General features: G+C 43.9%; 1 protein-coding gene across 5 annotated transcripts in view; it reads left to right on the top strand.

The window, feature by feature from the left end:
• Positions 1 to 25676, top strand: part of LOC118364534 (disintegrin and metalloproteinase domain-containing protein 15-like) — a 48837-nt gene extending 23161 nt beyond the window's left edge. For 2 of the 5 annotated variants that reach the window (XM_052489663.1, XM_035746149.2), the window contains 19 exons: positions 195 to 402; positions 562 to 627; positions 779 to 850; positions 2095 to 2264; positions 2420 to 2504; positions 2626 to 2774; positions 2979 to 3156; positions 3769 to 3861; positions 4235 to 4430; positions 6446 to 6554; positions 6716 to 6911; positions 7074 to 7151; positions 7276 to 7387; positions 9424 to 9583; positions 10619 to 10733; positions 17953 to 18018; positions 20558 to 20626; positions 22405 to 22574; positions 22733 to 25676. In XM_052489663.1, the coding sequence (XP_052345623.1) occupies positions 195 to 402; positions 562 to 627; positions 779 to 850; positions 2095 to 2264; positions 2420 to 2504; positions 2626 to 2774; positions 2979 to 3156; positions 3769 to 3861; positions 4235 to 4430; positions 6446 to 6554; positions 6716 to 6911; positions 7074 to 7151; positions 7276 to 7387; positions 9424 to 9583; positions 10619 to 10733; positions 17953 to 18018; positions 20558 to 20626; positions 22405 to 22574; positions 22733 to 22799 (2359 nt within the window). In that variant the 3' untranslated portion in view covers positions 22800 to 25676. The remainder of the gene's footprint in view (positions 1 to 194; positions 403 to 561; positions 628 to 778; positions 851 to 2094; positions 2265 to 2419; positions 2505 to 2625; positions 2775 to 2978; positions 3157 to 3768; positions 3862 to 4234; positions 4431 to 6445; positions 6555 to 6715; positions 6912 to 7073; positions 7152 to 7275; positions 7388 to 9423; positions 9584 to 10618; positions 10734 to 17952; positions 18019 to 20557; positions 20627 to 22404; positions 22575 to 22732) is intronic. The other 3 variants (XM_052489665.1, XM_052489664.1, XM_035746152.2) reach the window with 3 other exon arrangements.
• The last annotated feature ends 202 nt before the right edge of the window (positions 25677 to 25878 follow it).

Here is a 25878-nt window from a genome sequence, read left to right on the forward strand (position 1 = left end):
ATGAGAACTTGTTCTCAACTAGCCTACCTGGTTAAATAAAGGTGAAATAAAAAAATAAAAAAATAAAAATCTGGTTGCTAGCAGAGCCTTGAACCATGTCCTCACCTGAAGTTTTTACTTGGAACTTGGACAGCATTTTCTGCCCCTGTTGACTCCCTGTTGAGTGAGTCCCTGTTTATTCCCCTCTCCCTCAGGGGTGTGGTGGCTATCAACTCCACCCTGAGCTTTGAGCTGCAGCCTGAGGAAGACCATGAGGAGGGGGCAGAGGAGAGTGGAGGGGAGGAGGAGGGGATGCACCTGCTTTACTCCACCAGACCTCTGGAGAGGGGTAGTGTTGGGGGCTGTGGGGTGTCCCATACACCTGTACCCCCCATCCACATCCCACCACAAGTCCCACACAGGGTGAGAGGGGCTGGAAGCACAATCAAATGTTTATCTAGGAATTGGAACTACTAATGTTTTCGCCACTGCTGAAAATACCATACTGTCTTCCCTGAATTGTCGACAACATACTGTACATTGGCCCGAATGTCTTTTGTTTACACTTTGCTTTTTTTGCAGAGTAAGAGGGACATTCTCTCAGAGACCAAGTACATAGAGCTTGTGCTTGTAGCTGATCACGAAGAGGTAATGTACGATAAGGCTAATGTACGACAATGCCCCTTAGTGTAAGCAAGGCACTGACGTAGCTGCACTCTGAAGAGACCCCAGTACATTTAGACCAATCCCATCATGTTCTGTCTCTATTGTCCTAATCAATAACGGTTCTTTTTTATAGTACCTTAACTACCAGAAAATCAACAAGACTATCATCTATCGAATGCTGGATGTGGCCAACCAAGTAGACTGGGTATGTAACCTAATATTAAAGTGGTTTCCTTTTCGCATCATTTAACACCTCATTTACTTAACAAAAGCCACATCTCAATAAGTGGTCCAGGTAATTCGTGACATGGCACAAGTGTGGGGGGGGGGCTTTACTTTTTCTGTCATCTACTGCTTCTCTAATGTTCCTCAAACAAGCGGGAGGCTGATGATATCACGTATTCCCAACAGACCAACTCCTTGAATGCCCTACTCCTTGAAGTTTGCAGATGTCTAAAAAACATTTATTTTGCTAAAAACACATTTTTCACCCTTTAGTGTGTGTACTTTACTGTATTTATACTTGGGATATTGCTTTTCAAAAGTAAAATAAATAGCTGGAGGTTAAGTATTAACCATATACACCCAGTTTATTAAGTACAGCATCCCGTTCATGAAAATGGTTCGCTCCTACAGACAGTGTGTCACGTGGCTTGCTGTATATAGCAGGCAGACTGGCATCAAGGCATTCAGTTACTGTTCGATTGAATGTTAAAATGGGCAAAACGAGTGACCTGAGCGTGGCATGATTGTCGGTGCCAGGCGCGCTGGATCCAGTATCTCAGAAACGGCTGGCCTCCTCAGCTTTTCACACACGACAGTGTGTAAGATTTAAAGAGAATAGTGCGACAAACAATAAAACATCCAGTCAGCGGCAGTCCTGTGGGAGAAAACAGCTCGATGAGCGGTCAAAGGAGATGGACAAGAACCGTGCAAGCAAACAGGCAGGCCACAAACAGGCAAATAATGGCTCGGGACGGCATCTCGCACACAACTCGTCAGTCCTTTTTATGGATGTGCTATTACAGCAGACGACAACACCGGGTTCCACTCCTATCAGCCAAAAGCAAGACGAAGTCTCCAGTGGGCACGCTATCACCAACACTGGACAATTGAGGAGTGGAAAAACATTGCCTGGTCCAACTTAACCCGGTTCCTGTTGTGTCATGCTGATGGCAGAGTCAGTATTTGGCGTAGGCAGCATGAATCCATTAACGGTACAGGCTGGTGGCAGTGGTGTAATGGTGTGGGAAACATTTTCCTGGCACACATTAGATCCCTTGATACCAATTGAGCAATGTTTCCATTCCCCAAAGAATTCCAGCTGTTCTGGGCCCAAAGGGAGACCTGACCCGGTACTAGGTGGGTGTACCTAATATACTGGCCGATGTATATTTGTATTATATTTTCATTGGTTTGTCATGGTGGTTCTCCTCTACCCCTCTCTAGTTCTACCGGCCGCTGAGTGTGCGTGTGGCTCTAACTGGGCTGGAGATCTGGAGTGACCAGGATAAGATCCGGGTTGACAAGAGTCCCTCAGACACCCTCAACCGCTTCCTGGAGTGGCGCACCAGAGAGCTGCTGCCCCGCCTGCGCCACGACAATGCTCAGCTCATTATGTGAGTAGTCAAATGGACTTGGTTGAAGGTTATCGTGCCTTTCTCACACCTGTACATTATGGAAGCAGATCCATCCCAAATACATGAATATACCAGTGGATGGCCTCTTTGTGAAAATAGACTAACAATAACTGTATGTGTTTGATCTGTTCCAGGGGGGAGTCATTTGATGGAACTACAGTGGGAATGGCATCTCAGTCTTCCATGTGCTCCAAGGACCGGTCAGGAGGGGTCAATGTGGTGAGTTAGTTAGCCTCAGTTAGGTTTATCAGTGGAGTAGAGGGGCAACTGCCCCACAATGATAGTATGAGTCTGGTAGTTGACTGACTCTGTGTGTCTCCCTCTCCATCTCTGTGTGCAGGATCACCTGGTCAGTGTACTGGGGGTGGCGTCCACCATTGCCCATGAGCTCGGGCACAATTTGGGCATGAATCATGACACGGCCGACCGGCGCTGCCAGTGTCAGAACGAGCCACGCCTGGGAGGCTGCATCATGGAGCCGTCTACTGGGTGAGGTGCTATGGGGCTATGGTGGGCTACGTTTGACGTGCATTACAAAAGCACCAGGCCACGCAAAGTCAATGATGCAAAACAGAAAGGGTCAGTTATGTGCAGCTCAGTTGCCAAGTATTATGTTCATTTTAATGCACTTGTAAGAAGTTCTGGATAAGAGCATCCACTAAATGTCTTGCTCTCTTTGCCCCTCTGACCCAGGTTCATGCCAGGCCAGCTGTTCAGCAGCTGCAGTGCCAGAGACCTGTCCCTCAGCCTGCTCCACGGTGGGGGGATGTGCCTCTTCAACGTGCCCCAGCCTGAGAAACTGCTGGGGGGGCCACGCTGTGGAAACCTCTATGTGGAGAAGGGAGAGGAGTGTGACTGCGGCCTGCTGGATGTATGTTGGACAGTAAATTTGATATTTTTAGGGAGGACAGCATAGCTCACCATAGATGCAGGTTGACATTTATTTTGATGACCCTTGCCCTGGAGGCAGCACTGAGCGGTTTCCTCTAGATGGGCCAGCTTTTAAGTCCAAATTGGCTAAATCATACAAAATGTATGAAAACAAAAATGTGCTTTTTGGTCTTAATTTAAGGTTCGGCGTAAGGTTAGCAGTGTGGTCAGGGTTAAGGTACGGGTTAGGTTTAGGTTTAAAATCTGATTTTATGACTTTGTGGATGTGCCAGCTACTGACCACCCTGCAGAGCTGCCTCCAGGACAAGATTCATCACAATGAACACCAACCTGCCACCATAGATGATAATTCAATGAACAGACTTTATGATTTAGGTCAGGGGTATTCAATCAGGGGGCCCGTGAAAATATATATACATGTATAAATTACACATTTTATTTTGTTATTTCAATGTTTATATTACTAACGTATGATGGGGGTCCCTGGGTCGCAGTTTGCCTGGGAGGGGGTCCCTGGAAAGGAAAAGTTTGAAGAGCCCTAACTTTAGGGTTTAGGATGAATTATTAAGTGTCTCTCTCTCGGGATGTCCAGGAGTGTAACGATCCTTGCTGCAACGCCACCACCTGTAAACTGGTTCCAGGGGCCCAGTGTTCCTCTGATGGCATCTGTTGTGACAACTGCAAGGTGGGCAAGCCTCTCTCCCTCTGTGTCCTTCACTGGACCCTTACTGATACACTCACTCACACACTCATTCAACCTCATCACTGAACACACTACTGAACACCTACATTTAAAATCAGCTCAGGTTGTTAGTATCATATTTATTATAACTACAATTATATATGTTATAACTCAGATTTTTATGTTCTTGTCTAGTACTGTTCTGTATTTTGTCATGTATTTGTATGTTTTATGTGGACACCAGGAAGAGTAGCTGCTGCATGTGCTATAATCCTAATAAACTAAACTGTTACATGATCTGTCACAAGAAACTGAACAAAGGTCCAAATCATAAACTCCTTTACTGATTTACTGTCTATTTTCTCCATCTAACCAGCTGCGTACAGGTGGATGGATGTGTCGGCAGCCCCTGGGGGAGTGTGACCTCCCAGAGCACTGCACCGGTACCTCTCCCTACTGCCCCCCCAACGTGTTCCTGCAGAACGGCGAGCCCTGCGAGGAAGGCTCCTCCTACTGCTACAGCGGTGTCTGCGCCAGCTTCAACACACAGTGCCAGATGTTGTGGGGACCTAGTGAGTTACACTATTGGTCAAATGTTCTGGACCCGATAACCATTTTGATTGATACCACTGTGGGGAGCTAGTGGCTAGTTATTTGGACTTGTTTCAGTAGTTTGACCAAGTACTGTAGAACCTCGAGATCTGAACCCCAGAGTTCTGGACTGACTGGTCAGCGGAACTGGAACTTTTTAAAAGCAACAGAGAATACTTCCCTGGACAAAGGATTCCTACAGTTGAAGTCGGAAGTTTACATACACTTAGGTTGGAGTCATTAAAACTCGTTTTTCAACCACTCCACACATTTCTTGTTAACAAACTATAGTTTTAGCAAGTCGGTTTGGACATCTACTTTGTGCATGACACAAGTTATTTTTCCAACAATTGTTTACAAACAGATTATTTCACTTATAATTCACTGTATCACAATTCCAGTGGGTCTGAAGTTTACATACACTCAGGGGACTGTGCCTTTAACCAGCTTGGAAAATTCCAGAAAATTCCATCATGGCTTTAGAAGCTTCTGATATGCTAATTTACATCATTTGAGTCAATTGGAGGTGTGGATGTATTTAAAGGCCTACCTTCAAACTCAGTGCCTCTTTGCTTGACATCATGACATCTTTGCTTGAAAATCAAAAGAAATCAGCAAGACCTCAGAAAAAAAATTCTAGACCTCAACAAGTCTGGTTCATCCTTGGGAGCAATTTCCAAATGCCTGAAGGTACCACGTTCATCTGTACAAACAATAATACGCATGTATAAACACCATGGGACCATGCAGCCGTCATCCCGCTCAGGAAGGAGACGCGTTCTGTCTCCTAGAGATGAACGTACTTTGGTGCGAAAAGTGCAAATCAATCCCAGAACAACAGTGAAGGACCTTGTGAAGATGCTGGAGGACACAGGTACAAAAGTATCTATATCCACAGTAAAACGAGTCCTATATCGACATAACCTGAAAGGCCGCTCAGCAAAGAAGATGTCACTGCTACAAAACTGACATAAAATAGCCAGACTACGGTTTGCAACTGCATATGAGGGTAAAGATCTTACTTTTTGGGGAAATGTCCTCTGGTCTGATGAAAGAAAAATATAACTGTTTGGCAATAATGGCCATCGTTATGTTTGGAAGAAAAAGTGGGAGGCTTGCAAGCCGAAGAACACCATCCCAACTGTGAAGAACGGAGGTGGCAGCATCATGTTGTGGGGGTGCTTTGCTGCAGGAGGGACTGGTGCACTTCATAAAATAGATAATTTCCTGCTTCATGATGCTATGTGGATATATTGAAGCAACATCTTAAAACATCAGTCAGGAAGTTTATGCTTGGTTACAAATGGGTCTTCCAAATGGACAATGACCCTAATCATACTTCCAAAGTTGTGGCAAAATGGCTAAAGGACAACAAAGTCAAGGTATTGGAGTGGCCATCACAAAGCTCTGACCTCAATCCTATAGAAAATTTGGGGGCAGAACTGAAAAAGCATGTGTGAGCAAGGAGGCCTTACAAACCTGACTCAGTTACACCAGCTCTGTCGGGTGCATTTTGGCCCATTCCTCCTAACTTATTGTGGGAAGCATGTGGAAGGCTACCCGAAAACATTTGACCCAAGTTAAATGCAATGCTACCAAATACTAATTGAGTGCATGTAAACTTCTGACCCACTGGGAATGTGATGAAAGAAATAAAAGCTTAAATAAATCATTCTCTCTACTTTTATTCTGACATTTCACATTCTTAAAATAAAGTGGTGATCCTAACTGACCTAAGACAGGGAATTTCTATTAGGATTAAACGTCAGGAATTGTGAAAAACTGAGTTTAAATGTATTTGGCTAAGGTGTGTGTATACTTCCAGCTTCAACTGTATATATAATGTCACTACTAGTGATTGAAGAAACTGTTTTGGCGAGTTATGTGTTGGAGAATTGAGATTGGCTCATAAACTCAGGAGGCAGTGTTGTTCAGACACTTTTACTGTATGATCTTTGAGACAATTATGATTGTTTAAACTTCCTTTTCTTTTCAGATTCCACAAGGGCTCCGTCAGTCTGCTTTTCCTCCGTCAACAAACAGGGTAACAAATACGGCAACTGTGGCCAGATGCCAAACGGAACCTACATCCCCTGCCCTAGCAAGTAGGTTCCATGTTCATTAGGGCACATCGTAGCAAATTGTTTATATATTTTATTGGACAAGTTAATGTAGTCCTGCCTTGTTTCAGTTCTTATTCTTCAATTTGGTGCCGAATGAACACTTCTATATATAGAACTGTTGCTCTGACTGTCTGACTTTTCAGAGATGTGCATTGTGGGAGGCTCCAGTGCCAGGGAGGCAACGACCGTCCGTTGCTAGGCACCAGCGCTGAGATCCTGACCACCAAAGTAAAATTTAACTATAGCGACTTTGTCTGCCGGGGAACCTACTTCCACCTTGGCGACGACGTCTCCGACCCTGCCATGGTGGCACAGGGCACCGCGTGTGGTCTTGGCAAGGTGGGCATTTCCTCAACTATAGAAATACAATGCAAGATACTTCTGTTTTTGTGGAATGGGTCATTTGACCTTTTGGAATAGGAGAGGTTTTCTGTGTTGTTATCTGAGTTTACATAAATATCTAAAATGATGATTGGTTTTACTGACCATGTTGTGGTTCAGGCCTGTTGGAACCAGCGGTGTCAGGATGTGTCTTTGTTCGGCGTCGACGATTGTCAGAGCAAATGCAACGGACACGGGGTGAGCAAACCGGCTGCCTGTCTCCCCTTATAGGAGTTATATTGTATCGCTCACAATGGACTGGCTCATACTGTTGATGTTAAATGAATAATATGGCTCAATATCCTCTCTCTGACATTGCCAGGTGTGCAACAGCAATAAGAACTGCCACTGTGACGTGGGTTGGGCTCCTCCAGACTGTAGATCCACGGGCCATGGAGGCAGTGTGGACAGTGGCCCTGCAAGAGCACCTAGAGGTACCTCACCATTCCTCTGTTAATGCACAACTTGACTGCACTCATAGATATACACTCAAATCAAATGTATTTATAAAGCCCTTCTTACATCAAGTGCTGTTCAGAAACCCAGCCTAAAACACCAAACAGCAAGCAATGCAGGTGTAGAAGCATGGTGGCTAGCAAAAACTCCCTAAGAAACCTAGGAAGAAACCTAGAGAGGAACCAGGCTATGAGGGGTGGCCAGTCCTCTTCTGGCTGTGCCAGGTGGAGATTATAACAGAATATTGCCAAGATGTTCAAATGTTCATAGATGACCAGCAGGGTCAAATAATAATAATCACAGTGGTTATCGAGGATGCAACAGGTCAGCACCTCAGGAGTACATGTCAGTTGGCTTTTCATAGCCGATCATTGAGAGTATCTCTACCGTTCCTGCTGTCTCTAGAGAATTGAAAACAGCAAGTCTGGGACAGATAGCACGTCCAGTGAACAGGTCAGTGTTCCATAGCTGCAGGCGGAACAGTTGAAACTGGAGCAGCAGCACGGCGAGGTGGACTGGGGACAGTAAGGAGTCATCAGGCCAGGTAGTCCTGATACTCCAGATAACAGACTGATCCTAGCTCCCCGAGACAAACTACTGCAGCATAAGTACTGGAGGCTGAGACGGGAGGGGTTGGGAGACACTGTGGCCCCATCTGACGATACCCCCGGACAGGGCCAAACAGACAGGATATAACCCCACCCACTTTGCCAAAGCACAGTCCCCACACCACTAGAGGGATATCTTCAACCACCAACTTACCTTCCTGAGACAAGGCCGAGTGTAGCCTACAAAGATCTCCGCCACGGCACAACCCAAGGGGGGTGCCAACCCAGACAGTAAGATCACGTCAGTGACTCAACCCACTCAAGTGACACACCCATCCTAGGGACGGCATGGAAGAGCACCAGTAAGCCAGTGACTCAGCACCTGTATTAGGGTCAGAGGCAGAGAATCCCAGTGGAGGGAACCGGCTAGGGTGGTTCGTTGCTCCAGTGCCTTTCCCGATCACCTTCACACTCCTGGGCCAGACTACACTCAATCATAGGACCTACTGAAGAGATGAGTCTTCAATAAAGACTTAAAGGTTGAGACCAAGTCTGCATCTCTCACATGGGTAGGCAGACCATTCCCTAAAAATGGAGCCCTATAGGAGAAAGCCCTGCCTCCAGCTGTTTGCTTATAAATTCTAGGGACAGTTAGGAGGCTTGCGTCTTGTGACCGTAGCGTACGTGTAGGTATGTACGGCAGGACCAAATTCGGAAAGATAGGTAGGAGCAAGCCCTTGTAATGCTTTGTAGGTTAGCAGTAAAACCTTGAAATCAGCCCTTGCCTTAACAGGAAGCCAGTGTAGAGAGGCTAGCACTGGAATAATATGATCCAATCTTTTGGTTCTAGCAGCCGTGTTTAGCACTAACTGAAGTTTATTTAGTGCTTTATCCGGGTAGCCAGAAAGTAGAGCATTGCAGTAGTCTAACCTAGAAGTGACAAAAACATGGATACATTTTTCAGCATCATTTTTGGTCAGAAAAAAGCTGTCCTTGAAACAGTCTTGATAAGTTCTTCTAAAGAGAGATCAGGGTCCAGAGTAACGCCGAGGTCCTTCACAGTATTATTTGAGACGACCGTACATCCATCAAGATTAATTGTCAGGTTCAACAGAATATCTCTTTGTTTCTTGGGACCTAGAACAAGCATCTCTGTTTTGTCAGAGTCCAGCCATCCACTTCCTTATGTCTGAAACACAGGCTTCCATTGAGGATAATTTTGGGGCTTCACCATGTTTCATCGAAATGTACAGCTGTGTGTCATCCGCATAGCAGTGTTAACATTGTTTCCGAATGACATCACCAAGAGGTAAAATATATAGTGAAAACACTCCTTATCTTAATCAAATCGTGGAGAAATTGGAACACCGTATCAATAAAACTAGGATGAAATAAGTAACCTGCACCCAGCTTTAATTCTATGTCTGCCATGATAACCAAGAACACAATATTTTCTGTATATCCAGGATCTGACCCGGCACGTGTGGCCTTGCTGGTCATCTTCCTCTTCGTCCTGCCAGTGGTTCTCCTCTTCCTCGCCCTGCGTTTCCCCCGGTGTCACCGCAACCTGCCCTGCCTGGGCACTACCAGCCTCTTCCACAAGGGCACCGGACGCCAACAGAGCCGGTGAGAGCCCTGACCCAGGGGACACCAGCTATGCGTTCACATATTAGTTACAGTGGTTATACAGTATGTAAATGTTTGCGCAGTGCAGAAACCCACTATCAGTATGGACAGAATTACGGCCATAGTGTTTATTTAATAGTTATAATGGAATGAAAGGGGCTATATCCATATGTGCAAGTTTGAATTGGACATGCACAAGGTTTATCTTGCACTTTATCACTCAATGAAGGTCAGAGTTAACTGTGTCTTTCCCTACCCATGATTCAATGGGGTCAGTGTGGCCCATAGTGAGAAGTGGGGCTTGGTGTTTGCTGCGGAACAGGCTAAAAGGTACTAAATGTTAAGGGTAGAATAAAGCCATGGAATTAGTTCTGGGCTGTTGTCTTTATGACGAATTGTTACTGAAGTGCAACGTTAATACTTAGTGATCCATATAACACCCAAGAGTCTCTCTAGTTTGCAAAAATATCTGAACTTTGGTCCATATTAAAATAACTCACTATAATCTAAAGAGAGTGACTCAATTTGATTGATCAGTTTTAGTTCAACAGGTGTTTTTTGACTAAACAGCTCCGATACCAGCGATGCACTTTAAGTAGGATATAATGACAAACTAAATGCTACGAAGGCTTTGGGAAACTCACCCCAGTTCCCCATTTCTTTCATGTTTTATATAAGACTCCTTTAGAGCCGGTTTCGAGGATAGTGATGGTGACCATTCTTGAGTCTCAGTTCTATAAGCTTATTTTGAGCGTTACTTCTGTCAACCTCATTTTTACTAATACTGTAACACTGCAATGACCTCTGACTCTTCAGAACCAGATTATTCCCCTAGGTTGTAATATCATGTATACCAGTGTATTGTAACCAAACAGCCATTCTTTGAGGGCTAGACCAGTGTTCTAGAGAAACATCATTCTTATCTCTTATGGCAGTTCTCAGCTTACTATTTGTAACGCTTTAGCACCCCCATTATTGAAATTGTGGTATGAACTTTGTTAATGTGTTAATGTGTGAGTGTGTGCTGTCTCCCAGGACCCCGGCCACAGAGCGAGTGGATGCTCGTAACGGGGAGCAGGTCCAACCACTGAGGTACCACTGGAGCCGCCAGAGTGACATCCAAATGACCCCGTCTCCGCCTTCTAACAAGGTACCAAGATGACCCAGCCTTGCCTTCCCTGGCTCTCACTCAAATCGTTTTTCCACCTACACTGTTCCTATGTGCCCCTTGTTACAGGTACATGGAATCGATAACACTGACTTTGTTGTAATAATATTAGTCATACTACCGTTTACTATAGAATACTATAGTACTTACTGTAGAATTCTGTAGTAAACTGTAGGATAGGGATTAACATGGGTAACCGAGATCCCTTAACTGACCCAGGAAAACACATTTCCCGAAAATATTAAATGACAAGACCCGAAAATATTAAATGACAAGACCCGAAAAATTACAAAAATTTTCCCCAATGTCGGCACTAATACAATTCCACAAAATACACAACATGTGCAGCAAAATATTTAATAGCACATTATCCAAACAGGTTGTCACTTGGTAGCCTTTAGTCTAGCGTATTTACTTCACACAAAGTTGCCATAAATTCAAAGTAAACGCATAATTGCCACTACTGAACTGCACACATGACCCGAATGCAGTTAATGAACCCTACAGGAAACTCCTACAGTATAGCCTATAAAAGAACGTGTGCCTCTTTGAGCTGTCATTGTGACTCTTCAGACATTCACAAATTTGATAGGCCTATGCACAATTTAGTACATAGTCATCTCTGTCACAGACATGAAATCTGTGGGTAGGCATGAGGGAAAATTATATCTTCTCCTGTACGAATGCCTAGCCTATTTTCTTATCCAAAATCCTGACTCCTTGCATGAAAATTCCTAACTTTATTCTGTAATCCATAGGTTGCATTATCAAAGCACATCTCTGGTCTATGCATGTCAAACTACCGCTATCACATTTCCCCTGCTTCTGTGCTCTGTCTCAGACTTTCTGCCCATAGATCTTCAGTAGAGAATGTGTGCTCAACTGACAATATGGGAGTAGATATGGATATTTTGAAAACGGGTGTTCTTTGTTAAGATACTTTGATATTTAAACTATTTCCACTCTTCATCTCCCTATTATTCATGAGCTGATCTGCTATCTGTATAATCATCAACTCGATTTTTGCCAAATATAGGAGATACTCTATCATTCGTTGAAGGTTATCTAGCAAGATTATCCACTTTAGTCACTTTACTTTTGTTTGACTGCCATTAAAGTTTGTTTGATTATACATCTCAATGCTTTGGGTGCGCTCTGTGCGACCTGACATTTGCTGAATTAATTGAGGGAACATAAGGCTCAGAATTTATGAATGGCCTGTTTCGCAATTCACAACAATGTCATTGGCGATCAAAGATCAAAGACAGACTCTATAATGACTAAATATATTTAATTTTCTCTGAAATCTTTACTCTCTTATTTGGCGAGAACCCTGGCATAGTGACCATATCTTGGTTTTAAACTCTTTAAATGGGCAGGTACCATCCTTACTGCTGAATACTATACTACACACTACTATTCCCCTCGATCGTGTAGTGCTTACTATAGAAATCTGTAGTGTACTGTAGAATACTATACTACACACTGTAGTATACCTTAATCATGTGTAGTAGTTACTATATAATTTCTACCTACTGGTTATGGAAGTGTTTTAGTAGGAGAAAAGAGAAAGCAGCCAAGTAGTATACTGTATACTGGGGTATTTGGAAATAGCCACGGGATGCTTTTTCAATACTGTCAATATCAATGAAACTATTTCATACATTTTTTAAATACTTTGAATACTTGTAGCTACTTTTTAAGTAAAGTACCTACAGTCAACTTGTGCAATACGTTAGGAGATAAAGAAGATTGCGTTCTTCATTTCACCTGTCACGTTATTTTTAACGGTAGTCGATAGTCCCTAATCACATGGTGTTTGTCTACAAGCACACAAAAGACCGGAGCCTTGTGAGTCACTCACTGTTGGGCAGCACACGCCAGGTGATCTAGTTACAGTATGGAATTCATCACTAAATGTTTGACAGCTAGATATCTTCTAACTATTAAGTTAACTGTCTAAAATGTGCTCAATACTCTGTAGTTGTGCATTTGGTTTGCTAATTTAGTAGCTAGTTCTCTAGTAGCCAGCAGACCTGTGTAGATTAAAATGTACCTCAATCCAGGGATGAGAAATGTGAGGTACTCCGAATTGTCCCATTATCTTCACGGTGTAACAGTTGGGATAATGGGACCATTCAGAGTACAAACCATTTCTCATCCCTGATTGAGGTATGTTTTCTGAGCCATATCTTGCACTGACTCCGTGGTGTCTTAATATACACAGGAATGCTGTCTGAACTAGTGCAGCTGTAAGTCAGCAGGTAGAAATTTCTGGCTAGTTATCTAGCTTAGTCAGTTTCTTGTCAAATCAGCATTGGTAACCTTTGGATTACAGAGGCTGAATGGGGTTTGAAAATAGCACCCCTTGTGTTCAGTGCCACTATTACAGAATATCCCGGTATGACAATCTGGAGACCGCCAAAGCCTATAGTATACACCATAATCATTTAACTATAGCAATACTACTGCATTTATACTATAGTCAATTAGTATAAAAACACTACAGTAAATACTATAGTATATAATGATAATAATACTACAGCATTTACAATGCCTTCGGAAAGTATTCAGACCCCTTTACTTTTTCCACATTTTGTTACATTACAGCCTTATTCTAAAATTGATTTGTTTTTAAATTCCTCATCAATCTACACACAATATCCCGTTTGCTCATTTATAAAATAAACTGAAATATCATATTTAGATAAGTGTTCAGACCCTTTACCCAGTACTTTGTTGAAGCATATTTGGTAGCGATTACAGCCTCGAGTCTTCTTGGGTATGACACTACAAGCTTGGCACACCTTTAATTGGGAAGTTTCTCCCATTCTTCTCTGCAGATCCTCACAAGCTCTGTCAGGTTGTCAGGTCCACAGCTATTTTCAGGTCCCTCCAGAGATGTCGGGTTCAAGTCCGAGCTCTGGCTGGCCCACTCAAGGAAATTCAGAGACTTGTCCTGAAGCCACTCCTGTATTGTCTTGGATGTGTGCTTAGGGTCATTGTCCTGTTGGAAGGTGAACCTTCGCCCCAGTCTGAGGTCCTGAGCGCTCTGGAACAGGTTTTCATCAATGATCTCTGTACTTTGCTCCATTAATCTTAGCCTTGATTCTGACTAGTCTCCCAGTCCCTGCCGCTGAAAAGCATCTCCACAGCATGATGCTGCCACCACCATGCTACACCATAGGGATGGTGCCAGGTTTCCTCCAGACGTGACGGTTGGCATTCAGGCCAAAGAGTTACATCTTGGTTTCATCAGACCAGAGAATCTTATTTCTCATGGTCTGAGAGTCTTTTAGTGTCTTTTGGCAAACTCCAAGCGGGCTGTCATGTGCCTTTTTCTGCTGAGTGGCTTCCATCTGGCCACTCTACCATAAAGGCCTGATTGGTGGAGGGCTGCAGAGATGGTTGTCCTTCTGGAAGGTTCTCCCATCTCCACAGAGGAACTCTGTCAGAGTGACCATCAGGTTCTTGGTCACCTCCCTGACCAAGGCCCTTCTCCCCCGATTGCTCAGTTTGGCCGGGCGGCCTGCTCTAGGAAGAGTTTTGGTGGTTCTAAACTTCTTCCATTTAAGAATGATGGAGGCCACTGTGTTCTTGGGGACCTTCAATGCTGCAGAATTGTTTTGGTACCCTTCCCCAGATCTGTGCCCCAACACAGTCCTGTCTCGGAGCTCTACGGACAATTCCTTCGACCTGATGGCTTGGTTTTTGCTCTGACATGCACGGATCAACTGTGGGTCCAATCAATTGAATTTACCACAGGTGGACTACAATCAAGTTGTAGAAAAATCTCAAGGATGATCAATGGAAACAGGATGCACCTGAGCTCAATTTTGAGTCTCATGGCAACAGGTCTGAATACTTATGTAAATGAGGTATTTCTGTTTTTTTATTTAATAAATGTGCTAATATAAAAAAAAAAATGTTTTTGCTTTGTCCTTACGGAGTATTGTGTGTAGATTGCTGAGGATTTATTTTCTTAATAAATTTTAGAATAAGGCTGTAATGTAACAAAATGTGGAAAAAGTCAATGGGTCTGAATACTTTCCGAAGGCACTGTATACTATAGTATTTTTTAAATGTGGGGAGCTATTCCTGAATGTTGCAATGTTATAGACAGGTCTATCTTGTTCAAGACTGATGTTTTTGAATTTGTAGAGGAGGATGAGGCTACATGTGTAGCGGGCATTTCTATGAGTTGTAAGATTGGCCTGAATAAGGGGAGCATAAAGAAAATACAAAAAGCATCTAACATATTAACAAGGTCTACAGTAACTATACTGAACAAAAATATAAACGCAACATACAACAATTTCAAAGATTTTACTGAGTTACAGTTTATAAAAAACATATGGAAATCAGTACATTCAAATACATTCATTAGGCCCTAATCTATGGATTTCATATGATGGTCACAGATACCTTAAAAAAAGGTAGGGGCGTGGATCAGAAAATCATTCAGTATCTGGTGTGACCACCATTTGCCTCATGCAGCGCCACACATCTCCTTCGCATAGGGTTGATCAGGCTGTTGATTGTGGCCTGTTGTTCCACTCCTCTTCAATGGCCGTGCGATGTTGCTGGATATTGGCTGGAACACACTGTCGTACACGTCGATCCAGAGCAACCCAAACATGCTCAATGGGTGACATGTCTGGTGAGTATGCAAGCCATGGAAGAACTGGGACATTTTCAGCTTCCAGGAATTGTGTACAGATCCTTGCGACATGGGGCCGTGCATTATCATGCTGAAACATGAGGTGATGGCGGCGGATGAATGGCATGACAATGGGCCTTAAGATCTCGTCACGGTATCTCTGTGCATTCAAATAGCCATTGGTAAAATGCAATTGTGTTGGTTTTCCGTAGCTTATGCCTGCCCATACCATAACCCCACCGCCACCATGGGGCATTCTATTCACAGCGTTGACGTCAGTAAACTGCTCGCCCACGCGACGCCATACGGCAGTCTATTCACAGCGTTGACGTCAGTAAACTGCTCGCCCACGCGACGCCATACGGCAGTCTATTCACAGCGTTGACGTCAGTAAACTGCTCGCCCACGCGACGCCATACGGCAGTCTATTCACAGCGTTGACGTCAGTAAACTGCTCGCCCACGCGACGCCATACGGCAGTCTATTCACAGCGTTGACGTCAGTAAACTGCTCGCCCACGCGACGCCATACGGCAGTCTATTCACAGCGTTGACGTCAGTAAACTGCTCGCCCACGCGACGCCATACGGCAGTCTATTCACAGCGTTGACGTCAGTAAACTGCTCGCCCACGCGACGCCATACGGCAGTCTATTCACAGCGTTGACGTCAGTAAACTGCTCGCCCACGCGACGCCATACGGCAGTCTATTCACAGCGTTGACGTCAGTAAACTGCTCGCCCACGCGACGCCATACGGCAGTCTATTCACAGCGTTGACGTCAGTAAACTGCTCGCCCACGCGACGCCATACGGCAGTCTATTCACAGCGTTGACGTCAGTAAACTGCTCGCCCACGCGACGCCATACGGCATTCTATTCACAGCGTTGACGTCAGTAAACTGCTCGCCCACGCGACGCCATACGGCAGTCTATTCACAGCGTTGACGTCAGTAAACTGCTCGCCCACGCGACGCCATACGGCAGTCTATTCACAGCGTTGACGTCAGTAAACTGCTCGCCCACGCGACGCCATACGGCAGTCTATTCACAGCGTTGACGTCAGTAAACTGCTCGCCCACGCGACGCCATACGGCAGTCTATTCACAGCGTTGACGTCAGTAAACTGCTCGCCCACGCGACGCCATACGGCAGTCTATTCACAGCGTTGACGTCAGTAAACTGCTCGCCCACGCGACGCCATACGGCAGTCTATTCACAGCGTTGACGTCAGTAAACTGCTCGCCCACGCGACGCCATACGGCAGTCTATTCACAGCGTTGACGTCAGTAAACTGCTCGCCCACGCGACGCCATACGGCAGTCTATTCACAGCGTTGACGTCAGTAAACTGCTCGCCCACGCGACGCCATACGGCAGTCTATTCACAGCGTTGACGTCAGTAAACTGCTCGCCCACGCGACGCCATACGGCAGTCTATTCACAGCGTTGACGTCAGTAAACTGCTCGCCCACGCGACGCCATACGGCAGTCTATTCACAGCGTTGACGTCAGTAAACTGCTCGCCCACGCGACGCCATACGGCAGTCTGTCATCTGCCTGGTACAGTTGAAACCCGTGATTCATCTGTGAAGAGCACACTTCTCCAGCGTGCCAGTGGCCATCGAAGGTGAGCATTTGTCTACTGAAGTCAGTTACGACGCAAAACTACTGTGAACTTCCCTGATACAGTTTCTGACAGTTTGTGCAGAAATTCTTCAGTTGTAAACCCACAGTTTCCTCAGCTGTCTGGGTGGCTGGTCTCAAGACAATCCCGCAGGTGTTGAAGCCGGATGTGGAGATCATGTGCTGGCGTGGTTACACGTGGTCTGCGGTTGTGAGAAATTAAAATGTAATTCTCTGGCAACAGCTCTGGTGGACATTTCTGCAGTCAGCATGTAAATTGTATGCTCCCTCAACTTGGGGCGGCAGGGTAACTTACTGGTTAGAGTATTGGACTAGTAACCGGAAGGTTGCAAACCTCCGAGCTGACAAGGTACAAATCTGTCGTTCTGCCCCTGAACAGGCAGTTAACCCACTGTTCCTAGGCCGTCATTGAAAATAAGAATTTGTTCTTAACTGACTTGCCTAGTTAAATAAAGATAAAATAAAATAAATAAATTTGTGACAACTGCACATTTTAGAGGGGCCTTTTATTGTCCGCAGAACTAGGTGCACCTGTGTAATGATAATGCTGTTTAATCAGCTTCTTGATATGCCACATTTTTCAGGTGGATGATTTATTTGAGCAAGGGAGAAATGCTCACTAACAGGGATATTAACAAATTTGTACACAACATTTTAGAGAAACAAGCTTTTTGTGTGTGTTGAACATTTCTGGGATCTTTTATTTCGGCTCATGAAACATGGGACCAACACCTTACGTGTTTCGTTGATATTTTTTTTCAGTGTATGTTCTCAAGTGACCAATTCATATTTTCTCAATCTGAGAGTTGAATATGTAATGCTTAATTCTAATAACTAACTTACCCTCCAATGCATGTTTCCATTGGCTGTCAGAACCCTTTGACTCCTGTTTTCTCAGATTCAGGACAGACCTGCTCCACCTACTAAGCCACTCCCTCCTGACCCTGTCTTAAAACAAGCCCAGGTAACCTGGCCTAGGCCTGTGAGGTGATGGGTAGCTTGAAAAATGCTTGTGTGTGCAATGCAATGAGATGAAATCACTACATAAATAATAATTAGTAATCTATAAGATTCCTCATGTTTTCTAGAACTAACATTCTGTGTCTTTTTATGTATGCGTAGTTGCAGTATTATAGCGAAGTCCTGTTTTGTTCCTCTACTTTTTCCATATATCCATCATTAGATAACAAAGAAACGGCCAGCCCCCACCAAGCCCCTGCCCCCGACCCCAGCCCCCTTAACAACTAGGTACAGTCAAAGGTTGCCATTTAATGAGGAGGTCTTCATCCATATGTAGCAGCAGTAGCTGTAGCCGTAGCAGTAGCCGTAGCAGTAGCCGTAGCAGTAGCCGTAGCAGTAGCCATAGCCGTAGCAGTAGCAGTAGCCGTAGCAGTTGCCATAGCAGTAGCCGTAGCAGTAGTCGTAGCAGTAGCCATAGCAGCACCACCAACACAGTTGATTCTCAAGCAATCACCCTTTTTCTATCTATGTTTAGATGGCCATGCCATCACAATGTTTCTTTAAAAGGATTCTATGAAGGGGCCTCCTGAGTGGCGCAGCAGTCTAAGGCACTGCTTCGCAGTGCTTGAGGCATCACTACAGACCTGGGTTTGACCCCAGGCTGTGTCGCAGCCGGCCGCGTTGTCAGGGGAGGGTTTGGCCGGCCGGGATGTCCTTGTCCCATCATGCTCTAGCGACTCCTTGTGGCACGCTGATTTCGGTCGCCAGTTGTACTGTGTTTCCTCCGACACGTTGGTGCGGCTGGCTTCTGGGTTAAGCGAGCAGTGTGTCAAGAAGCAGTGCTGCTCGTCAGGGTCGTGTTTCGGAGGACGCATGGCTCTCAACCTTCGCCTCTCCCGAGTCCGTATGGGAGTTGCAGCGATGGGACAAGACTCTAACTACCAATTGGATATCACGAAATTGGGGTAAAAATATTTTTTAAATGTATTTAAAAAAAAATGTCAGTCTGAATGGAAACCTGCATGTACAGGGTGACTTAAATTATGTTGAAAACTAACCACAGCATTACTTTGATTACTTAGCATTACTTACTAGCATGGGGGGGGAGCATGTTCTTCCTTTTAGTGCCAAGAGTAGCCACAGCGTCTCATGCTTAACAAAGGTTTAATTTGGACAAGATTAACTCTCCTGTTTAGACATGTAAGTCTGTCACTTAGCGAAAGAACCCTCCACATGAGCGAACTCTCTATCCCCAGCTTAGATCTGGAAGAGTAGCCTATGTGCTGAGACAATGATTGAACTAGTTGACAAAGACCGTGGCTCCACACACCAGAGTTGTTTTATTTCTTTATTCCCAATCACTTTTGTAAATTGTAATACTTGACTTGAATATTATGTGATGATGCCTACAAAACACTTGGCATTATTACATAACATTCAAATCTACAGCAACATAGTTAACTAGCTGACGCCCTAGAATCAATGTACACTGAGTGTACAAAACATTAGGAACAAATTCCTCATTTTGAGTTGCAACCCTTTTTGCCCTCAGAACAACCTTGAATAGTCAGGGCAGGGACTCTCCAAGGTGTCAAGCGTTCCACAGGGATGCTGACCCATGTTGACTCCAATGCTTCCAAGAGTTGTGTCAAGTTAGCTTGATGTCCTTCGGGTGGTGGACCATTCTTGATACTCTCGGGGGAACTGTTGAGGGTGAAAAAATCCAGCATTGTTGCAGTTCTCGAGCCACTCAAACCGGTGCGCCTGGCACCTACTACTATACCCGGTTCAAAGGCACTTACATCTTTTGTCTTGCCCGTTCACCCTCAGAATGGCACACATACACAGTTAATTTCTCAATTGTCTCAATGCTTAAAAATCCTTCTTTAACCTGTTGCCTCCCCTTCAATTACTGTACACTGATTGAAGTGGAATTAACGGGTGACATCAATAAGGGATCATAGTTTTCACCTGGTCAGTCTGTCGTGGAAAGAGCATGTGTTCCTAATGTTTGTACACTCCGTGTATATTCCATACCACTGTTCCTCAAAAAGTATCTTATGGTCTTTGGTCAAGTTGCTGATTTCTAAGTTTCGTTCAGTGTGGGTAAATTCATCTCATCTGTATGGCTTTGAGGAGCACTGGTGTCAATCATCTTTCCCTCTTATCATCTACTTCCATGATTGGAATCTGTCTTGTCAATAGTAGCGTAATGGATTCTATTCCATTACTTTAGAGTGCATTTGTTACCTGCATGGAACTAAGCATGATGGCGAATAAATAGAGGTAGCTGTCTCGTCTCTGTGGTTTGCTAATATAAATTATTTGTCTTTGTCTCATTGCATGGGAATTGGTCTTAAGTTAGTTTTCATCGTACAAATAGTGAACATTTTGGAGTATTGTGACACTACTCTGTAGAGTCTCATTCAGTATTCTGTTAGAATACCCGAATAGTCCCTTTCCTTTGGTTGGTCTCTTCCACCCCTCACTCTCATTTTCTCCATCTATTCCTCCTGTTCTTCTGTTTCCGTCCGTTATTCTAGCCATCGTTGAGTCGGCCGGCTCCTCCCACCAGGCCTCTACCCCCTGACCCTGTGCTAACAGGCAGCCAGGTACCAGAGTAGCATGTAGACATGGCTGCATGTGGGCATTGGGTCTGATTGGTTGATTCATGTGACGAGTGTGGTTGGTTGGTTAATTGATTGTGGAGGGATTTAATGGTTGATTGGTGGGGTTGTGTGGTTAATTGATGTGTATGTAGTTGATTGGTTAGTTGATTGGTTGATTCAATGGATTGAATGATTTGAGACAATTAATCTTAATCAGACTAATCATGCTTTAGTTTAGAATTGTATTGTATTGCTGAATTTACAGTTATGTGCAAATGCAGATCAAAGTACTTAATATACACTCACTTGGAAGTGGCTCTAAAAGGTGGTTACAAAAGAATGCACAGCTAATCTATGGCTGTAGGTAATGACAATGTTGGTAACTAATTGAAAATAAAAAAGGATTTAGGTGAAATTAGCATTTTAAAGTTAAAGTACAAACTGCAATGTATTAATTTGTGATACTGCATTTGCATATTAAACCATGCTTAATATATTGGTGTAGTGTAAATACACACGCCGGCCAGTTTATTAGGTACAGCACCCCGTTCACGAAAATGGATCACTCCTACAGACAGTGAGTCATGTGGCTGTGTCATCGAGACATTAAGTGACTGTTTGATTGAAGGTTAGAATGGACAAAACAAGTGGCCCAAGCAACTTTAAGTGTGGTATGATTGTCAATGCCAGGCGCGCCGAGTATCTCAGAAATGGACGCCTTCTTGGGCTTTTCACACACGACAGTGTCAAAGGTTTACCGAGAATAGTGCTACAAACAAAAAACATCCAGCCTGTGGCAGTCATGTGGGCGAAAAAGCACGTTGATGAGAGGGGTCGAAAGAGAGTGGCAAGAATCGTGCAAGCTAACAGGCGGGCCACAAACAGACAAATGGCCCAATACAACAGTGGTGTGCAGAATAGCATCTCGGAATGCACAACTTGTCGGTCCTTGTCACGGATGGGCTATTGCAGCAGACGACCACACCTTGTTCCACTCCTATCAGCTAAAAATAACAAGAAGCGTCTCCAGTTGGCACGTGATCATCAACACTGGACAATCGAGGAGTGGAAAAACATTGCTTGGAGTGGCCTGCGCAGTCCCCAGACCTCAACCCAATAGAGCATCTTTGGGATGAGATGGAACGGGCTGTTTACAGCATGGATGTACCGCCGTCCAATCTGCAGCAACTGCGTGATGGATGTCAGCATGGACCAACATCCCTGTGGAACGTTTGACACCTTGTAGAATGCCCCAAATAATTCAGGCTGTTCTGGAGGCAAAGGGGGTGTCCGACCCCGTACTAGATGGGTGTACCTAATAAACTGGCCAGTGAGTGTAGTTTGCATCATCCACGTACAAGCAGGCAACCTTCGACACGTCAATAACAGCAAGTCGCATAAATTATTTCTAGTACTATTAGCAGAACAGTTAACTAAACCAAAAGTTAATTAATTAAATCTACGTTTGGTCTAGAGCCCATCCCTGCAACTCCAGTCCTCGGGGCCGTAGTGGTCACACTAGTTCCTTATTCCTAGCAAACACTGCTGATTTAAACTAATTACATTTTTGAACTGAAGATCATTAGTTGATTATTGGAGTCATGTGTTAGCTGGGGCAAAAGTGACACCAATTAGGCCCCCAAGGATTGGAGTTGGTCTCGAAACCTCCATTTTCAGTTGTCTTGTCACTGTTACCTAAACTCTGACGATCGGCTATAATCAACGAAAATCATTGTATCACACCTGGATTGTATTATATGTTTCTTTTGTATTTTCTTCAGGCCCTTGTACAACCCAAAAAACCACCAGCACCCAGGAAGTCCTTGCCTTCAGAGCCCCCGTCACATCCCACCCACCCTGGGTACATTGCATCTGGTGCCCCCCTGCAACATGGAGCGAGTATAACTTCAGTTCCACCTGTTGGCCCTCCTGTTGCAGCTGTCCCTTCCAGGTACTTCAGTGGCTGTATTGTTCGGCTAATTTGATGAATGTTTAGATGTCAAATGAATGGGCAGTTAGACACATACAGTTGGCGTTGTACAGTATTGTAACAAAAGCTGGAGGTGACCTTCTTTTCTATCTTTCTATATCCCTCTCTATCTCACATAGACGTGCCCCTTTACCTCCAGTACGGACGTCACAACCCAGGAAACCCAACTCGACACCTCCGGTTTAACTGCCAAAGATCCACAAAACCACTAAGATTCTGAGATTCTCTTAAACCGGACCTGAACGCATGAATTGCACTGATTCAGCCAAGAGTTTTATTATGGAGAACCTTACAGGAAGGCTCAGAACCCAAAAGTCTCCAAATGAAGGCTGCTTTTCACTCTCCCTGCCCCCCCTAAACTATTTCCTGTTGTCTTCTTCCTGAGAGACTGACAGGTGCCTTACCTGTGTTGGGACAGACTGGGGCTCCGAGCAAAGCAGAGAAGGTCTGGAATGTTCAGTCGGGTTGATCCGTTGGCCATTGAGAAACTGGATGGATGTAGTTAAGTATCCGTCAAAGATGTAACACTTCATGAAAACTGTGTGGCTTTTGACATTAACTGACAATTACAAAAATGGATGTCTACACAGAGGCTAAGCTCAATTGAGATTAAAGGCCCAGTACTGGTTTTATGGCATTGGCACATTTGAATGTGCCCTGTGATGCTTCAGAACAACGTATTACTCTTCTACTTATAGGTTGAAGCCCAAGTCATCCTCCCAATCTGACTGTGGCCACCACTTTTGCACCATTTTGCAGTATTTTATTTTAAGTGGCTTGGCTAATGCAGGCCTCAGGAAACCAGTCCTGACCACCCCCTGCTCTCTTTCTGGAATAAAGAAGCATGTCAACACTTTCATTCACCGCAATGATTTCTTTGATCTCCATCACAATGGTGTCATTGAGGGGGAGGACCTTGCATGCAACCCTTTCTGACTAACCCTTGAGATGAAATGAGAATAGTGTCACAGAAACCTTAGTTCTTGATTGCAGAGCTGTACAACTAACCGCACAACTGTAAATACCAGAGAATTCTAACTTGCCTACTTTTAATTCTACAATAAGGGCTATTTAAAAGCCAAAGAGATGGATCTCTGGAGAAGTGAGGGGGGAAGTAGATTGAACTTTGAAATGATAGGCCACTTCTCGAAGACTGACCTACGCTGTGACAGAAGACCGGTTGCCTTTTTTGTACCTTTGGTGATCAGTTGTGCCGCACCAGTGTAAGCCAGAATGAGTTAAATGCACTCATAGAATGAGTAGCTCTTTTAAATGAGTCTTCACATATCCAGGTGAATTAAAACCAAGCCATGGGATTCACTTCTTTAGGATTGGTGGGTCCCCTGCGGGACGGTTGAGCGAACGTAGGCTAATGCGATTAGCATGAGGTTGTAAGTAACAAGAACATTTCCCAGGACATAGACATATCTGATATTGGCAGAAAGCTTTAACAATCATTTATCTAACTGCACTGTCCAATTTACAGTAGCTATTACAGTGAAAGAATACCATGCTATTGTTTGAGGAGCGTGCACAGTTTTGAACATAAAGTTATTAATGAACAAATTAGGCACATTTGGGCAGTCTTGATACAACATTTTGAACAGAAATGCAATGGTTCCTTGGATCAGGCTAAAACTTTGCACATATACTGCTGCCATCTAGTGAAATATTTATAAATTGCACCTGGGCTGGAATAATACATTATGGCCATTCTCGTGCATTTCAAAGATGGTACAAAAAAAACACAAAACGGTTGGTTTCTAATTTGTATTATCTTTTACCAGATCTAATGTGTTATTCTCCTACATTCCTTTCACATTTCCACAAACTTCAAAGTGTTTCCTTTCAAATGATACCAAGAAAATGCATATCCTTGCTTCAGGGCCTGAGCTACAGGCAGTTAGATTTGGGTGTCCTTTTAGGCGAAAATTGAATAAGAGGGGCCGATCCTTAAGAGTTAAACTGGGGAAACGCTGACTGAATGTACGAAAAAAAAAACTATAGGCTCACACTTTACATTAAGTCACAGCAATGCCATGTAGTTACACCAAATATATAATTTTCTCAGTCTTATTTCATGTAACTAGATTGTTAATTAATGTACAACATATTGTCACTTATCTTTTTAGTGCAATTCAAGCATTGTTATGTTCCTTCTCTGCAGTACAGTGTACAGCTAGTTACCAAAGTAGTTTGAGTAACTTCATGGTATAAGGGCAACTTAATATAAAGTGTTATGATGTTCTGGAATAAACCACAATATACGTATTACTACTCCTGAAGTGGTGAGCTACCAGTACAGGGGCTGTATGTCGGCAGGCAACAGTATTGATTTTGCCTGCATGTCATGAAAGTGTATTTAATTTCTAGTGAAAGATTGTTTTCCAAGTCAAAACGTCTGTTTGTCTTCCATTTAATATTATTTAAAGTGATGAATTACCAGCCTTATGAGTTTTAAGTTGAGCACTCCACGGCAACATGGCTAACTGTGTCAAATAGATGATTTTGTGTATCAATGGTGGCTTATTTAGTCAAAGAAAATTTGGCTAGCAGGTATGATAATTGAAACTGATAATCTTCATCCTGATTTGAAATCTGCCAATACTTCTTGGTCATTTGGATAAATGAGTACTGGTATGCATTACAAGCATTTCAGATAATTTGACTGTTCATTATTTTTGATTAATTACTAAAGTTGTCAACTTTGATTATGACAAACTCTAAATGGCGCAGGCATGTGATTATGCCTTCCATCGGTCCATTTGATTGAGAATTTGTAAATGTCATTTTTTGACCTTCTACTGACTATGATCTGTTCCAATGTTCTGAACACACTCTCCCTTTGGTTCTATTCATATGTCTTACATTTCTAATACGTCTGATTATCAGTATGAGAACACTCAGATGTAACACGAATTGTTACGAATTTTGCTCAATGCAATTATGGGAGGGTCTTTTCATGAGACGGTTCTACTTTGACCTCTGTCTGCAGTTTTCCTACTGTCTCAATTGAGACGTTCACTGCTGCTGAGAGAAATAAAACAGACTGTGGAAAAGTGACTGGTTTTGTTTTCTGCTTAATTTTCCTCTTTTGTATTATTAACCTTTTGGGCTGACTTACCCTTTCACACAGTGATATCACAGCACTGGGTGTGCAACTACGTTGAAACAACACTGGGTGCTTGAGAAGGAGGAAGGTGTTTAACTCGCTTGCATGCCAATTTGATCAAATACATTCTTCTCATACATGGTGTGAGTGTGT

The sequence above is a fragment of the Oncorhynchus keta genome, chromosome 31 (assembly GCF_023373465.1).
Source record: "Oncorhynchus keta strain PuntledgeMale-10-30-2019 chromosome 31, Oket_V2, whole genome shotgun sequence".
NCBI lineage: Eukaryota > Metazoa > Chordata > Actinopteri > Salmoniformes > Salmonidae > Oncorhynchus > Oncorhynchus keta.